The sequence below is a fragment of the Lepeophtheirus salmonis genome, chromosome 14 (assembly GCF_016086655.4).
Source record: "Lepeophtheirus salmonis chromosome 14, UVic_Lsal_1.4, whole genome shotgun sequence".
NCBI classification, from domain to species: domain Eukaryota; kingdom Metazoa; phylum Arthropoda; class Copepoda; order Siphonostomatoida; family Caligidae; genus Lepeophtheirus; species Lepeophtheirus salmonis.
Window position 1 is genome coordinate 41022277 of NC_052144.2, and position 19286 is coordinate 41041562.

The 19286-nt window shown below is 30.8% G+C and overlaps 1 protein-coding gene across 1 annotated transcript; it reads left to right on the forward strand.

Moving 5' to 3' along the window:
* Positions 1 to 6910: 6910 nt before the first annotated feature.
* slou (homeodomain transcription factor slouch) lies at positions 6911 to 9969 on the forward strand. Its single transcript, XM_040725545.2, has 3 exons — positions 6911 to 7551; positions 8608 to 8873; positions 9320 to 9969. Exons 1-3 carry the CDS (start codon positions 7002 to 7004, stop codon positions 9818 to 9820), a joined length of 1317 nt encoding a protein of 438 aa, XP_040581479.1. The 5' UTR covers positions 6911 to 7001; the 3' UTR covers positions 9821 to 9969.
* The last annotated feature ends 9317 nt before the right edge of the window (positions 9970 to 19286 follow it).

Below are 19286 nucleotides of genomic sequence, written 5' to 3' on the forward strand. Positions count from 1 at the left end.
ATCAAGTTATTCACAAAAAAATTAATTTTTGGAAAAAAAATTACAACAATTAAATGTCAAATAACAAATCTTTGGAAAAAAGTTTCAAAAACTCTGCGTTATTTACAAAAAATTAATTTTTCGAGAAAAAAATTTCTTAAATAAAATTTTCTCCTAAAAAGAAAAAAATCCTTAATTTGGGGAAGGCTTCCCCTCCTGACAATAAGAAATAAGATTGTATAACGATGTATTAACATATTTTTAATACATATTATAATAAAAAAATCACTATTAAAACTATAAAAAAAATTGATTGAACTCAAAAAGCAATGTTTATCCTTGGCATCAATATTAATTTAATACATATGCTATGATTTTTCTTCAACTTTAGAATTCATTTAACACGGCGATACCTCCCTAACACAAAAACTACCATATGTATTATGTTGTCAGCTGTAGATGCCCTCGTCTCACTTGATACGTCATGGCTATTTCATGATTCGTATATTTGCCTATTTTGGTCATCTTATTATTCTTAAATCGAAATTTTACCTATCAGATACAAATGTAAAGCTACGCGTTTAATAAAATATTACAAAGCGTTATTATAAGTTTCGAATAAAATACAAAGTAGGATCTTAATATAATTAAATATAAATATATGTAATTCATATAAAACATGACATATGTTTTGGAGTACTTAAGAAATAAATAGCAGTTGATTTGATTTACTTATTTACCAGATAATTCTTGGAAATGGTTATTTTATTTAATAACAAAATAAACGATAGGCTCCATAATCGCGTTGCCTTTGATTTATAATGTAATAATGTTTTAAATAAATAAGCACCTATAAAATGCCAATATTTTGACAAACACACCCCTTCAATTTGGCTCGACGTCAAAGAAACCGGAATGTACAATTATGTATTTGGAGGGGCAAATTATATATGACATCATCAGCGGAATATTTTTTTTTTTTTTTTTGGGGGGCTTCAGGGCTTTCGGGCTTTTTTCTTGTCCATTTTTGTGGCAAATTCCACATTTTTTTTTGTAGTGGGAAAAACTGTCAATGTCCATAAAAATTCCCACAAAAGTTGTTCCAATACTCCTTTCCGGTGTCCTTAACATTTACTTATACTTAGGCCTAGTTACGCCAAGGCTACTGATATTTCACCCGAGCTTATTTTTAAGACCTCTTAGATGAAATGACGTCGTAAATTCCTGGTTTTTTATTATGCATAAATCCTTAGAACTTGTATTATGCTCAAAAAGAAGTTAAGCAACGTCATAATTATGTTACATAATATTGGTATTGATGACGTCATTTCACATAGTGAGAAGCGCATATTTTAAACCAAAATACATTCGGGCGTCGTCTTTTATGTTATTTAACTATATTATTTCCTTATACGGTCTGAGATCCAATTATAACACACTCGAAAGGTGAGAATTTGGACTGGCGCCTTGTTATATAACAAGGACTGAAAATTGTGTGGATTGTTTAGCTCGGCCGTATTTTTGGATTCGGCAATCTGAGGAGTGAATTCTCTTTTTTATAAGCTCTTAGCATTATCATTTAATCCCTCTGAAGTGAGGATCCTTTTCTACTAACTACAAGCTATGATTGATATATGAACCCGGATGGAACATTTGCGTGAGATCATAAAAGATGGAGACTGGATAGTCACCCTGATGATTTTTTGGGGATTTAGTATTGTTAGTATTTGTTGGAATTGGAGTAGACTTGAGGATTTTTGAGGAGTTAGAAATGTAATATTTGTTAGACTCAAAGTAGAATTGAGGATTTTTCGGAGTTATATTTGTCAGTCTTTTTTTTTTAAGACTCAGAGTAGAATTGCGGATTTTTTGGGGATTTATCATAATAAGTCTTTGTTAGACTCAAAGTAGAATTGAGGATCGACAATGGAGGCTTTCTTGACAATGTCCTTGTTTATTTCCTTCTTCCCTCCTCCCCTTGTCACAGCTGACTTTATCTGATGTAATGAAATGTCATGACAGAAATGCTGCTCTACACCAAAATAGTCTTCACATTGTAGGGTGTCTATGTTGACTTTGGGGTTTTTTATTTAACATACCCAAAATCCTCCCAATTAGCATTACTGTCTATAACTGTCTGGGGGAGGGGGGAGAGTTTTGTACAGTTTGATCAGAGATAGAAAGATTCAAAAATAAATAAATAAAAAAAAAAAAAAATCATTGCCGATTCATAAATATTTTAAGTAATAGTTAGAGAATACAATTTTGCTGCCAGGATCGTCCACAGGAGGAATATGTTATAGGGGAAGCTTGGTTTTAAGATTTTTTTGGAAAAAAAAAAAAAATTTTTTTTGGAAAACAAAATTGAAAATGTTAATTTTTGCGAAAATAAATTTTTTGAAAAAATTTCACATATAAAATTAGATTTTTCTTGAATAAATAATTATTCACAGAAAAATTAATTTTTTTTGAAAAAAAAAAAATTCATATTAAATTTTTTTAGTAAAAAGGAAAAATTCCTAATTTTTTTTTTTGGGGGGATTTTTTTTCATAGCTTATAAAAGTAATAAATAGTTAAATACCGGTAGTAAATAAGAATCGGAATCGCAAATTAGATATTATTTTCCAATACCGATCCCAATTCCAGAAAAAAAAAAACCACGATTCTCCTATTCCAACTAATTGACCCATCACTAGTTTTGATCCATTGGCAGAAAAGAAAATGAAATTTTCTTGTGTTGTCCATTTCCTCCTTTTTCCTTTATTTAAATTGAAAAAGAAAAAAAGGATTAGACACAAATGGCGAAGACGATTCTTATGAAATGAATTACCGTTTTCAAATCAACTTGTATTTCTCTCCACTTTACGTATATATTTCCTCTTGTATTCATACAAATACATATGTATAAATAACTACACATTGACTCATTTTTCTCTTCCTATTACTCAATATGATATATATATACGAACATATGAAAGATTAGAAAACCCCTTTTCAAAGTACATACATAGTACATAATACTCAACAAAAACATAGGGGAGACCGAGAACAGTTATGACCAAAAGTATATGTACAAAAATAGGAACCGAAAATGAAGGGAGTAGGAGGAACCACGACAACTTGTAAAAATGTTTGGAAGGAGTGCAGCTTCGCTATCGTAACGCTTGATAAAATTAGATTCAAGCGTCAAATGCCTAAAGATAGGACTGATACACATTTTCTCGGATCCAGGTGGGTTCGGATCTTTTGACGTAAGTATTCCAGTTCATTTATGGCACCTAGACATTTGGATCCATCTCCAAAACCATAATTAGACGGATACTTTTCTTAAAATTTATAAACAATTTACCCCAAATTCGGACCTTAATAAAATAAGATCCTTATTAAGATCCCATTTCTACTTATTACTGATGCGGAAACAATGAATAACATAGTGTTATTAGTTATTAATATAATTATTTTTATAATAATATTGGACACAATTTCCCTAAAGGAAAAAAAAAAATGTCCAAAATCAGTTGGTGATTCTTCCAACCATCAAACTATTAGTGAATATTTTTGCACAGCTTAATAAGAATAAATTCATATTCAACCAATCAATGATTAGAGGAAAAGAAGAAGAAACATCCATAGCTGACAACCAAAGAAAGTATGCATTTTTTTGGCGCTCAGGTAATGCCGCACCGATGGAACTGTTTATACAGATGTGGCTCATGGAACAAATTAAATTCTACGTTCAATCTATCTAGATAATATATTTATAACTAGGACCAAGTTATAAGCAATACCATACGCTGTTTAAGATCTAGAAATTCCCTCGGATATTTTTTATGATCCGTAAAAATTCGAGAGCGTAAAGGCAGCTTGGGTTTCAATCTTTTTGTAGATAACCATTGATTACTTATAATGTGCCTGAATACTTTGGATCCGGCTCCAAGACACACCCTTTCTTTAATTATGTCATGAGATAAAATAAATAAGGGCAAATATATTATATGTAGCAAGATCTCAAATCTACTCTGATTCCATCAGGGACCTATCCTTATAAGTCCCTAACAAGTTCTTAGTATAACTCGCCGTAATTCATGAGCACACGCACTTTATACTTAGATGTTATCTCCGAAGGAATTATAGTATATTGATGAGAGTAAAAAAAAATAAAAAACACTATCAAGATTGCTAAATATGTACAAATATTTTCGCACTTGTTTGATGTAACATTTTTAACAAATATATTTTATAAAATGTTTTGCTCTTGGTTAAATTTCTCAAGCACCATCAGTCTATATCGAATATATTTGTAGATTATACCAATCCAGTTTTGTTCGGTACACCGGGCCTATGATTAAAGTAGTACCAAAGTAGTGACGCATATCAAACTGTTCTATTCATACATTCTAAACTTATACGTAAGCCGATACTTGCAGATACATTTAGTGATAAAAAAATTGTCCCACTCATGACGTAAACATTTATATTAATAACTTCTCCCCCTCCAGACAAAATTATCCCCTATCAAAAGAGCGAGAATAAAAATATGTTTTTCTTATATATATTTAGTCAAAAAAGTTTCAAAAATTACTAAAAAGGCGATACGAATTTTTTGTACCGGAACCTCTACGAAAATATTTGTATTGAAAAAACACTCTGTCAACCAATTTTATTTGTTATATCGAGGGGAAAAAAGGCAAATGGTGGGTTTTTTAGACAACAAACTACACCTTTTCTTTACCGTATCTCCCAACCTCTACTCCTAAAAGTAATTTAACTGATAGTTAGCAATTAATTCTTAACTCTGGAATGACTATATGATCAATCGGCTTATAGAATAGAGCATATTTACGTGAACTATGGGATGTCAAAATCTGAGCAACAAATAAACGGACATAAACTTACTGTTAACATATATATCATGTAATGGTCAATTGCCTCGTTGTATTATTATATAATGCTCCTAAAATATATTTAAAATATGTTATTAGATCGTTATGCAATCTTATTTCCATATTGCAGATAACAATTAGCTATAACAAAGGAAAAAATAATCTATTTTTCAATAATTATCCTACTTTTTTCGTAGGTTATTCATAAAAAAAAGGTACACTAATAGCCATTTTTAGGTATTTCCAGGTCATATTGATTTGATTGAACTCAAATCTCACTCTTGATCATCGCCATCAATTAGTATTCAATTCAAGTATGAAGTCTTTTGTTACTTATAAAGACATTTGATGGAGCTTATTCAAAGTTTATTTAAAATTTCTTCATTTTATGCAATATAAATATCAACTTATAGCCCCCAAGATGGCGTTTCCTTCAGTCATGATGCAATGTATGAAGTTAGTGAAAATCCTCGATACTAATTAAGAAAATGAAAATGAAACAGCTAAACACAAAAAACAGTGTACATTTTAGGATTGTTACATCATAGCATTTTTAAAAACATGGTATTGGGGATGTAGGAAGTTTTTTGATGTTCTTAAGAAAAGGGCCCGCTTCAAGCGTTCCGTGTAAAGACTCTCTCCGGTCTCCCCTAACTAAAAAAAAATCATGTAGGAAGAAGACAAGGAGAGGAAGAAACAAAGAAAGAAAGAGAAAACAATAACAAGAGAACCTTATTTTCCTTCAACTTAAATTCTTACTGACAGATATTATTATTATTTTATTTTTTTTTAGAATTGAATGAAAGAAGATTATCTATTTAAAAGTTTCTTTCTGCCGAATTGTTTTTCAAATAACCTACTACATACATATTATAATAATAAAGGGGGAAAAAAAAAAATAAGAAATCAACATCTGACGAAGTTCTCAATCTTTTTTTTTTTTTTTAAATAGCCAAAGACACATATATAGAACCCTTCTTTTTTATAGCCTAAAAGTCCTACTTATTTTTCCCTAGTTTCACATGTTCTAAAAGCGGATTGAGTAAATTCCAACCCGTGCACCGGAGACTGTATTTGTGTGGAGGATGCAAGTTATTTCATCTCGATTCCATACTCACGCAACCTTACAATTTTATTATATAACTATAGCACTCTGTCTAAAAACACGGTGGTGATAGTTTCATTCCAATTTAACTGATTCCAATTAGCTCTTGCTTAGTCCTCTGAACCATTCCTAACACCTATTGAACAAACCTATTTTTTTGCCTCAATTTTAAAGGAAGAAAGGTTGCGATATATAATAAAAGTCCATACATATTATAGACTATTTATTGATCTATCTAATGTACAAATTGTAACTTTTAAATAGTTGGGAAGGGTACAAGTTGTAATTTCCACGTCTCTAATTAAGTACAATATCCCTCATTCCTTTTTTTGATCCATTCAAATTAGAATTAATTATGTATTTAGGAGTAATACACTTGATGCCTTTGAACATTTATTTTAAAAGTTTGTATTTATAGATATCGATCATCTCTGAAGTATTCAATTATTGCATAATCCTCTTATTGCACAATTATTATAAGGCTTTATTTAAAAGAATAATCATCTCCTTTTTGTCTTCCAACTTGTAGTACGATATTAGAAGCGTATTCCTTTTTTACTAGTACAAAAAATAGTATATATATTCATTTTCAATTCTATTCTTTTGTATTTTGGCGCAAAACTTTTATTGTTTTCGTTAATAGAGTTGGGGAATTGTTGCTTTGAAATGATTAGAGGAAAAGAAAGAGAAAATTAGTCACCACGAGTAACATTTAAATGTTCGAATTGCTTTTCCCCGCAGTAGCGCCGAGTTGGGGAATACTTTAACTCTCTCCTCCTCAGGGTTGGAGGAGATCCAATTAGAAAGGAGAAAAAATAAACTTTTCGCCCAATCAAACGCGTGGGGGAATTTCTCCCTCTCTCTCTCTCTCTTACCCTTCACTGACATCATCAAAAAAGTGTTCGTAATGAAATAAAAACTACATTTTCCCGCAATGAGATTGAACAGTTGTTATAGTGTTGGACTTTGGTGAGGAGATCCTCAACATTTATCTCACCTTTTGATAAAAATTGCAACCGCATAATAATCAGACATGGAGGCCGCAAACAGCAACAATATGAATAACCATTCACAGAGTATCCTCCATAACAATAAATGTCTTGAGATTGAGCGACAAATTGACTTACTTCGTCCACGTACTGACCTCTTCTCAAATCTTCTCTCCAATCATCACCACCCATTTAACAATAATAACATAACGGAAAAAGATGATCCTTCAGGGGTCAACGTCGTCTCGGATGAAGACATTGATGTTGAGGACGAAGAAGACTCCTCAAATGTCTCCATATCCCCCATTGAAAACACTCGGATTCTTCCTCCAATATATTCGAATCCCCTTTTTCGTGAACCTTCACATCACCACCAGCAACAACAACAACAACACAGTTCATTTTCACTTCTTTCGGCTGCATCCAGGACCAAGTCGGACTTTCATCATCGACATTTCCCGTTCTCCCTTCCACCCTCGTATAAGAGCTCTCGGAATCTCGCATTTTCTGTTGAGAACATTCTGGCTCCTGGGAAGTTTGGGCCAAGTGAAGATGAGGATCTTAAGGCCGAGTTTTCAGACGATGAGGAAGAGAGTAAGTGAATAGCCTCATTTCAGCAGCAGCTGAATAAGGGAGGGGGTGATAAAAATTCATTTCACGGGAGGGTTATCTCAATTTCACGCCTGGGAGATTATTATATTTTTTTATTTTCCGTGTTTTCTCTCTCTCTCTCTATGATTCTTTCTTCATTCTTCAATGTTTGTTATTTTATCAACAAAACCATTTTAAAAAAAGTAAAAAATAGACTATTATAATTCAATCAGTTGATTCTTTAGTTAATCAATCAATGATCTTACTTTTTGGTGGACAGCAAAGAAGAATGAGGCAGTCACGTTTGACCTTGGGTCGGCAAATCTCCTTTGAGCCTCAAATTTCATATCCCTAACTAGAAACAATAAATATCAAAAATAATTAATTTAAAAAAAAAAAAAAACTTTGAAGAACTCAAACAAAACAAACTTCAACAGGCCAATAATGATTAAATAATAATTTAATAAAAATTCCTCAATTCCAAGTTTTGTATGTATATATCTAGAAGAAAAAAATAACTTTCCATTAAAGGCTTATAAAGTTTTTCCTTTTGTTTTTTTTTCTTTTTGAATAATGATCAAAAAATAAAGGATAGAGAATGAGAGAGTTTGAAATTGTATCTTTTTAAACGCCATCTACTGACTTTTTATCTATGCAAACTTATGTACTTTTTGTTGGTAAATATTTATTTAAATGTGTTTTACTTGCCTTCAAATACTCTTTTTTCTTCCTTTGGATGTATTTACATCCTTTTTGAAGAAGTAGGTAAGGGAAACATCCTTTTCTTAAGTTGAGTCATTTGCTAATTAAAAAATAAAAGTTTTCTTTATTTCGTAAATAAATATAAATAATGTCGTTTGTGTTTTTAAATTGATTAAACACAACAAAGTGAGCAAAATTGGAACTTGGAAAAAAAAACAAGAAAAAAAAAACATTCTTACCTTTGAGTGAATTAATTAATTAGGGAATGGATCAATTTTTTTAATTTGATGAATGCCTTACTTCTCCAACTTTTTAATACAGCCATTTTTCTTTTTTTATCTTTCCCCTTTTCCGAAGGCTCTCATCTAGACGTCAATTCCGAGGATGAGTCGGAGGACTCTTCTACAACGAATAACAACGATTCCTCACATCCCCATAGCAATGGATCTAAGAAGAAAAAGAAATCCTCCAGTGACTCCAAGTCTTCAAAGCCGCGAAGAGCCCGAACTGCTTTCACCTATGAACAGCTCGTTTCGCTAGAAAACAAGTTCAAAACCACACGATATCTCTCTGTCTGTGAAAGGCTAAATTTGGCCCTCTCTCTGAACCTCACAGAAACGCAGGTGAATAGTCCCCCACGTACATATTATGTGGTGAGTTAACACAAAAAGAATCTTGAACAAAAATAAGCAAAACGAGAAATGCCACTTTTATTTTTTTACGTGATAGGCTTGCTATTCAAATTTTAGAGATGAATTGAGATATCTGCAAATGTTTAAATATTTCATTTGCTTTATGATATTTAATTTAGGATCTGATATGCCCCCAGTCGAATACATAAAATATATCAATTTTCAATGATTTATTGGAACGTGTTTTTGTGACGCTTTCAATTAGTTAATTCGACTATAACTAGTTGAGTGAAATTGACGATTGTTTATTAAAGAATAAATCTGTAATTGGAACGGATTTTTGAGCTAAATCCCCTTGCTTGCTTTTTGTGTTGACAGGCCATATATCCACTTAAAAGATCTAATGTATATTCTGTCTTTTAAATAATAAAAAAAAGGTCAAAATATGGTTTCAAAACCGTCGAACCAAATGGAAGAAACAAAATCCCGGAATGGATGTCAACTGTGGCTCTCTGCCCCCACCCTCAAATACCTCCAATCCAGGGATGTGTCCTTCTTATTCGTCCTTATTTCAACCCCCTCCTCCTGGATCACCACCGGATCTTAGTGGGTTCTACCCTTTTCCATTCTTTGGGGTTGGTGGGCGACCAGGGGGTATCCCCACATCTTCTGGAGGAGCTTCCTCCCCATCCACCAATAATGGAAACCTCGCCTCTTATCTCCTTCATTCTGCCATCGCAGCCTCTTCTGTAGCCTCCACAGACATCTCCGGCTCTGCAGACTCTCTTTCTTCCACCTCCTCCTCCAGTGTCAAAGCACCCTCAATCCATCCTCCTACCTCCCGTCCCGGGAGTGGATTAATAGTGAATGGAAACCCACTCAGCTTGTCTTCTTCGTCAATAGGTGCATCGAATCGCCCCTCATCCATCATTAGATAAATCCTTCTTCTTTTTACCTAAAGTCAACAACGATTCATTTTTATATACCTAAAATCCACTAACTAACACTGTACTAGCTCAAGTTAATATATCAATAGCATTGATAATAAATATAAAAAGTTTATCCGTACTCAATGTACACGAATATATATCTAGATTAATCCTACGTTATTTTCTTTCAAACTTACGTAAGTACTTTCATGGGGTATTTAGTCACCCCCATATTAAAATGGAAGTTATTTAAAACTTCACTTGTCCTTATACGATACCTAGAAAAATGAAAAGTGTGGTACCTCCTAAAAATAATAGCGAATATGGGGCATGTCAACCAACAAAAACAGGCTGGGATAAAAAGAAGATCTGCTATTTTACTCCATAAGGCAAATATTAAATACTATGGAGATATTTTAGGTATTGCTTTGAGGGTTTTTATGATGTTCCATATTTAAAATTTATGGGTAAAAAAGTTACATTTTTTATATAAGGCAATATTTTGAATTATAATGACACGTAATAAAATAGTTAAAAACTGCGGTTTCCACCATTCGAATAGAAAACAATTATTTTGTTAATTGAAAGAATTGATTATTTCAGCAATCTAATCGTTTTTCACGAAAATAATTCTGGCCTGATTTTATATTGCCACGTCACATAGTTGGCAACTTTGAGATACGACATATTTGCTGAGAGAGATCACTATTTCAACTTTAGTGCTCCTTGCATTGTATACGTTTATATTTGCAATTTAGTGAGGCCTAATGAATAAGTATACACATATCCTGCAGGTTAACAATATATATATTTAAAATGGATGCTCACTAGGATTTTGACAATTTTAAAATCCCTAATGACATCTACTATAAGCATCACTAAACAAATTGAGTACTTTTTTAACATTAAATTTTAGATACATGTAAGTTAATAGTCTATTATAGTATTTGGAGAATGGAATATTAAATTTACCAAACTGTTGGTGGTAGATTATTTATAAGTCAATACATTACAATCAAACAAGATATGTTTTCTACAGAGTAAGACATTTTCCTTTCAACATTGGGCTATAAAACTACTGACAAAACACGCCTTTTAACCGGTGTAGCTTTCTTGTCTATGACTAGATACTTTCAAACAAGATATATCAGTCATCATTTGTTCTACCTCAACAGGTAAACGTGACGTAAGGACGTTAAAGTTGATTTATCTTCATTTCTGCGTTGAGTGTCCAATGGCTTATTACGTCAGAAAAGTTAGAGGTACTTGTCAATCATTTTTTTCATAAAAATAGTCCCTGATATACCTTATCTCTGGGTATCTTGGTCTATTTGAACTCTTTTTTTACCCATAAGATGTTGTTATTTTGATACCCATAAGACGTTACATTATCATTTCCCCTACTGACGTAAGCAATGTTTCCTTCATTTCTCATAATTGAACTTTTTAACTTAATTAAAAGGTGTTGATCTTATCTATTGCTACACATTTTATTTATTTTTCAATTTTTCAAGAGTAAAATTTCAACAAAAGGTTTTGTAAAAACATTTATTTAAAAAAAATCTTCTGAAAATTATGTTCGACAGAACTTTTACTCAATATATGAGGCCTCCGCTGTGATAATTACCTCATACGAGGCCTAAATCCCTTACAACCCTCTAGACCCACCTAACTAGAGGAATCCAAGGAGTTCGCGTCTGTAGAAGAGGGTGGCCACATTTTGAGGTCCCAAAAGTCAGGAAAGGTGTTGGGTCTTTGGGTTCCCGAACTTTTCCGGCCCAAAATAGGACTTTTTTTTTTTACTAAAAGTTCAATGAAAGCATCGGCATTGAACCTCTTAAATAACATTCTTAGCAGGGGGGGGGGGATGTCACGTTAAACAAATACGTATTAAATATATGTACTTTATTCCATCGTTATACAATCTTATTCCTATATTGTATACAATAAATTAACAATTAAATGGAAATAATATAATAATTTCTCTAATTATCCTACTTTTCGCTTCCCTTAACGATCATAAACACAAATGAATTGTACAAATTTAACTATTTCACAAAGATTTTTTCAGTACTTGTATGTTTAATCTAATTCAATTATCAAATATTAATTCTTGACATTAAGTAGTTTTCAATGCAACTTGTGAAAAATATTTTTATATTCTTAAAGTCATTTTATGAAGTTGCATGAATACATATTTATACGGAATTTGTACATTTTATGGAGTAAAAATATCAACTATGATGCCCCAAGATGGCGTTGCTTTCAATTACAATATGATTGCTTATGACGTTAGTAAAAACGCTTTATACGAAATAACAATACCATGTTTGTTACTCGAACCAGTACGAAAATATTTATATTCTATAAGTTATTTAGAGGTATATTTCAATTTCTCGGGATTGATCCTATGTAGTTTGACCGGTAATTTGGCCCCGAAACTTTTCACGGCATGACATATTCGGGGTCTTTTTATGTTTTTATATTATGGTTCAAACTTTACTGTTGCATCATGATTAAATTAATTATATAGTTAGGAGAAGAAGAAAAAAGGGTAAATAGAGATGAAATAGTTAATTAATAAAAAAAAAAACGAATTGTCAATGAGTTATAGTGTTTAACTCATATGCACTTTGTACAATTACATATAAAGCTATAATATTTATCGTAGTTATAATATTAAATATACGTCACGAAATATTTTAAAGAACTCTTCTCTTTTGACAGATAATTTTTGAAATTCGAAAAAGTGATGACTTGACTGAATGGAAATAATTCAAAATAATCAAAAAAAACAAAAAAACAAGGCTGACATTAAAATTCATAAATGAATGGTTGATAAATGATAAGTCTTTCATATTAATATTTTTTTTTCTTCACCTTGCTATAAAGCATTAAACCAAGTAGGACATCGAGCACCGTTCTTTGCTTTAGCCTGAGGAAATAGTATGGTCAATATTTGTCATACTATTTTCGCAAGATGTCGCTTTTCTGTGACGTCACACATTTATTTATTGTAAGCACTACGTAGTATTAATAAGTTTGAATAAGTAATAATATGTATATAATTTATTCTAGTCTTAAATATTTTATATTTACATATTATTATAAAGCAAATTTGAAACAAATTACTCGGAAAATAATGAGTCATTGTTGCGTCCCAGGATGCAAAAGTAGAACTGAGTCAAAATATCAAAAGCTTCAGGGAACCTTGTCTTTTTTAAATTTCCCATTCCCCCAAAAAAAGCTAAATAAAAAAAAAAGCTATGACGTTATGAATTACACAAAATTGACACTGGAAGCTTCTTATGATTTTGATAAGGATAAAAAGTAAGATCTTGCTCTAAAAACGACCTTAATTGGATATCCAACAAATTGTTGAGATGATTAGAGGAGTTAAACGCGTCTATTTGTTCATTTAATAGTTCCAATTATTTACTGCGTCTTGCTTGAAAAGATGCCAAATTCGTATTTCACCTTTGTAAGATTAAGGAGTGTGTTTCGGCTACAAAGATTGATGGGTAGATATATTGTTAGTTTGCTTCCTTTTAATAGGGCATGCATGACCTTCAAAATTTGACATGTAGAAAAGCAGGAGTTTTTATCTCATAGGTTGTCTTCAAAGTCCTTATTTAAAAATGTAATGAGCCCACACTTGAATTCTATTAGGTGCCATATCTTTTTTATAGATATCTTTAACCCATAGCTTCCAATAGTATTTCGGAGAGTCGGTTTTATTCCTGCATCTTACGACACAGTATTAATCAGAATAGGGAAAAAGTCATTATACTGCGAGTCCACGTCGAATTTCAAGTCATGCCAAAGTCCTTGAATATTTCCATGGAGTCCTCAGCTGTCATTCATGCTCCCTTCAAGTCCATAACTATACGGGTAATATAGGGTACATAGTGTTTAAGCTTTTCTTGAGTTCATAATATATTTGCTTTGTTGTCCAAGCGGAGTCACAAGACTTAGCTATGGAGTTCAAGTCAAGTCTCGAGTCTTTGATTGTGAGATCGTCTTCAAAATATGAACTCGAGTCCAACTCGAGTCCAAGTTCCCGCCTCTGGCAATAATTGACCATTGTATTTTTATAATAAATAATAACAATTATAAAATCATATATCAATCTGTATTTTACTATGTATCATTGAAAGCACTTCTTATTATTCAAAAACAGAGGAAAAATAAAAGAACAAAATGATTTCTTCTTTTTACCCACAGCAAAAGAGTGTGAGGCGACCTTCATCCCTCCAAACATGGCCAAAATAGTATAACAAATATTGACATACTATTTTCTCAGGCTAACGTTGCTCGATGCGCTCGACTTGGTTTAATGCTTTACCCCGCTAACACAAAAAAACAACCTTAGTATTTTGTTGTCGGCTGTCCTTTACCTTGTCTCACTTGATTTGTCTTGACTATTTCATAATTTATTATTTTTCATAAATAAACAAAGTAATTAGTGATACTACACTTATGATTCTTTTCCAGAAGGACAACAATACAATTTCTTGTTGATCATTTGTCATATATTTATATATAATGGCTATTTCTAGGGAAATTTTTTTGGCTATACTATAAAAACACAAATAGACTGTCACACTTGTAATAAAATACTACTGATCAATTTTATAACACAACACGAAATAAAATACTATAAAACCACCAAATGATTTCGGTCCTTTTTTTTGTTTCTTTTTGGATGATAGATTGCTTGTTACAATAAAGATTAATATGATCGAAATATAACAATAAAGTTCGAACCGATAATATAAAAATATAACTGGCAGCGAATATGTCATGAGGGAAAATATCCCCGAGGCAAAATTACCATCAGCAAATATGTGTGACAAAACTATTTGTGGTGGAATTTTCTAAAACAATTTCTGTACGGTTAAGCGTTTGTTTTTCTCATAAAAATAATTACACTTATAACACATAATCCATAGAAAATAAAATCTTTAAGAGAGAAATAATAAATAAGAAAGTTGTTGTAGTGGGGGGGGGAAGGACAGAGAGAAAGAGACATTTTGTAGAAATTACATACACATATCTCACACCTAATGGAATAACAACTAGCTATCAATAAATACATATATAGAGGACTATCCTTGGATTTTCATAACCCTTTTTTTCAAAAAGAATAATATCCTCCTTAAAATATTCACACTTAATTCCAAAGAAGATGAGGGGCTGGGGAAAGGAACACCAAAGTGTTTAAATTGATGATGCATACGTATATCATGGTATGATATATGTAAGTACAGGGTGTTGCAGATATATTCAAACAAAATTATTTCAGATTCTTGACCAGTAAATGTTTCCAGTGTTCATTTTGTCACATTTTGTTATTTTAATTAAGGGATGTTGAAAGGATAGTACTTTGTCTATGGTTCTGTTAGCCAAAAACTCAAATTTGAAGAACAATGAGCAATTGACAAAAACGAATGCTTTTAATTTTCATATGGTGTCACAAAAACCAAATATGAATGACATTTATTCTTTTTTTTTGACAGAAAAGTTGTTTTGGGGGAGTATCCCTTACATGCCTCTCGTGGTGACAGGCCCAATTCTATTAAATTTAATCATGTCCTTCGGTGCCAGAGTGTATTTGCAAGTAGGGTGACGTCATTAAAATATCTTCTTGATTTTTTATTTTTTTGTGGGGGAGGGGGTCAAGGCGATTTAAATTTTTTGAAGATTTTAAAAGTATGTTTTTCTTTTTTTAAATCAAATTTTTTTTCCTCAAGAGAGATTGACATATAAACGTAATTTTTTTGTGAACAGACTTAATTTGACCGAATAACCTTTATTTAAGAGAAAAAAAGAAAGGACCAGAAAATATTATTTTTGTCCTGGTATCACTCAAAGGGCAAAGAGTTCACATAATGGTTTAATTTCGACGTACATCTCATAATCGTCATACAAAAAATATTCCCACTCCGGAGAAATTCTTTTCTTGAGCACAACCTTTGCCGGTTCGATACTTTATCCCTTGTAGAGAAGGAAGTAATATACTTGATGTAAATGGATTTCAATTACTATTAATTTTTAAGTCAGATGGAGTCATTAAAAAAAAAAATGAAGTAATACTTTATCAGTGCAATTTTTTATGAAGTTCACAAGGCTGCTTTTATACGAAGGGAAAGGTCATAAGAGCATATTACAAGCCAAGGATCCATACTCCCACATTTCTAACAAGCCTTAAATATCCCCCCTCCCCCCTCCAAAAAAAAACTAGTTGGATCTATTTTTTCTTTGGAAGGATTGAAAATAAGACTTGTGTCAATACTCATGACAATATCAACTATTTGTAGTTTGCAATTGTCAAGAAAATAGCCTAGTTGAATTTCGCGGAGGTCGCTAGGTCTTGTATATGTTGCTAATACTTGCTAATTAAAGTACATTATTCTAAATATGAATCGTAATTTTTTATATGGAAGGCTTTAAAGTGTGTGCAGATGTATCTGCAACACCCTGTAAATTTTAAAAGCACTTTAAAATGAAAAAAAAAGTTAAGGATAAAATTATTATTAATAATCCATAATTTATAAACTGAAATGAAATGAGAAATAAATTCATTCTTCCATTAGCAGTGAAATTATCATATTCATAGTTATTTCGTGATTAATAAATTAGTGAATTAATCCTTCTTTATTAAGATATTATCATTCATAATATCACCTATATATAGAGTTGTATAAATTATGACTTGCCAGGATGTTAAACTCCTTCAATTTGTAGAATATTCAGTAGGAGGGCGGTTAATTGTCAAGGTGTTTTTTTAAATTAGCTACAAACAACCTTTCAAGAAAAGGAAAGGAACCCACGTTCCACTCTGTATCTTGCAAGAATATGGGCTCGGATTTTTCAAATGTCGATTCTCAATTCTACTCTGAGTTCAACGAGGATTATTAATTTTTTTTTCAACAATGTAATATTACATTTTTTGAAAAAAAATTTGAAATTTAATTTAATTTATAATTTTTTTTTCAAAAATTTGAAATTTAACTTAATTAACAAAAATTTTTAATTAAATTTTCTTTAAATATTTATATATTAAAAAAAAAATCTCCAAAAAATTAATATTTGATATATTTTTTTAATATTATATTAGAAATTTAGTTTTTGAATTTTTTTTCATTTAAAAAATTTAAATTTTGGATTTTTTTCATAAAAATTCAAAAATAAACCAAGCCCTCTAGAATATAATTATGAGTAGGTGTAATAGCAAAATAGTATTTTTAAACTATTATTTCAAATATTAAACAATCAGAATCGGCATGACTAATTTTTAAAAGAGTTGCATCTGAATCCGCATCGGAATTTTTTTTAGAATCGTCCCATGACTACTTTATACGTAGATTTTCTCTCAATGCATTACTTAACTAACCCAAAATATATGTATAGATTGGTTAAAATAGAATGAGCTTTTGTTAAGGCCTGAACACTTCCCAACACATATTGAATGATAATTTCATTATTGAGAAGATTTTAGGGTTTTTTTTAATTATTTTTGTATGAAAGGCCGTATGATACAATAAATGTTCTCTTCAAATATTAAATAATTGTGATAACACCTTTGTAGTATAAAATACTCTGTGGAGTGAGCAATTAAAAAAATCTTATATACATTCCAAGTCATATTTTATACAACTTTATATACACATATGTGTGGGCAAAGGATGATAGTCTATATTATTGTTGATAACATATCAAAAAAAATTAGCAGTGTAAATACCGATATTATCATAGATATTTTGAAAAAGCTTTAGATACTTTTTGACTAGAATGACAAACAAAATTGGCCCTAAAATCAATTCACATGAATTTAGAAGGTGGCTTTTTTATTTAGGATGGTGGGAGGGGTCTAGCTCAGAAATTTGAGGATGTTAATTAGAACAAAATTGTATTCTGGCTTTGTTTTTTATAGGACAATTTTCTAGTACATAAAATTTCGTGGATTACGTTATCGATGTGTCAATTTTGTATGATGTACCAATTCTAATATCAATTTGTGATTGTAGCATTCTTAATGTCTAAGTACTGCAGTTACTCTATCTATAGTATTGGTATATCGAACAATACTACTCCATTATAAGAAGCATGGAACATGTACTTTTGTCCGTCATTTTTGTTTGACAATGATAAGGTTTTTTTTTCTATTTGTAGAAAAAAAAATTAAGTTAAAACAATTCTTTAATTATTGTCTTTATGAATTAAAATATTATTTTAATTAAATAAAATATAAGTATAAATCAATATAAAAAAAGTATTATAATTTGTAAAGACACGTAAGAAGGCATTACATTTTGAGGGGTTTAGGTTTGACATTCACCAATATAAAATAGGAAGAGAAACTCCCTCATCAGCTTGGAACACAAATCTTGATATTCTTATTTTTTATCCATACTACGAAATCCACCTTGAGAACGAATAGATTGTTGTATCCGGTCTCATAATAGTATACCAATTCCTAGGACTCTTTCAACATCTCATTCATGAGGTATTCCCCTCTTCAGATTCTAACTCCAGCCCCAGATTAATGGAGTCTCTCCGAATCTGAGAAACTGCAACTCATTATCTTTTCAAAGACGTATTACTCTTATCTTTTGCACTCCAGATCAGTGATTTCTGAAATTCCGATGGCCATTTACAATAAATAATGGTATATGCATTGTTTTTTATTTAATTATTTAAAAAATTTGTTATTTGAAATAATGAAAAAGAAAGAGAGAAAAAAATAGAAAGAATTATGTAGTTAAAAGATTTCCTAAGAAGTGAGATTTCAAAAAATCTTTCCCTCAATTAATAATTTCTGAAAGACAAAATGTAATATCAAGTTAATCTAATTAATTCAATCTCATAAAGTTATGAATTCTTGCTGGGATTATAAAAGGCACTTAGTTCTATATGTTAATATTATTTAAAAAAATGAGATATTGAAATGAGCTTCTAGGACAATTAAAGGAACCATTTTTAATTCAATTTAAAATGATATTATGGCAAATAAGTATTGTTCATTTTCTTTATATGTCATCTAGGTATATTAATTAGTGTTCTTTTGCAGATATATATTTTTATATTGTTTAATGAACTTTATATAAACACACCATATTAATATGTGGATTGAATCATTACCCTTATTGTACTTTAAATAAATAAATAATAATAATATCTTATGTAATCTATGAGTATTTTTTAATATACCTAAATTATCCATCATGTCGAATGATAGTTAATTGATAACAGAGAAGTGATGAGCTCTTCTTTGGATTATATATATATATATGGTTTGAAATAAATAAAGTCACCTAATCAGGATCGAGTTAATAGGGTATACGTGGCAATTTCCCGAGGTCCTACTCTTGACTGTTTGCCTCTTTTTTGAAAAATTTAATTATATACATTGATAATACATTTTTTTTTACATGGACATAAAATTAATAAAAAGAACATTTTATAAAAGTAA

Coding starts and splice junctions, on each gene's coding strand:
- slou (XM_040725545.2), top strand. CDS start 7,002: ATGGAGGCCGCAAACAGCAACAATATGAATAACCATTCACAGAGTATC. Junction 7,552..8,607: donor TTCAGACGATGAGGAAGAGA/GTAAGTGAATAG, acceptor CCTTTTCCGAAG/GCTCTCATCTAGACGTCAAT. Junction 8,874..9,319: donor TGAACCTCACAGAAACGCAG/GTGAATAGTCCC, acceptor AATAAAAAAAAG/GTCAAAATATGGTTTCAAAA.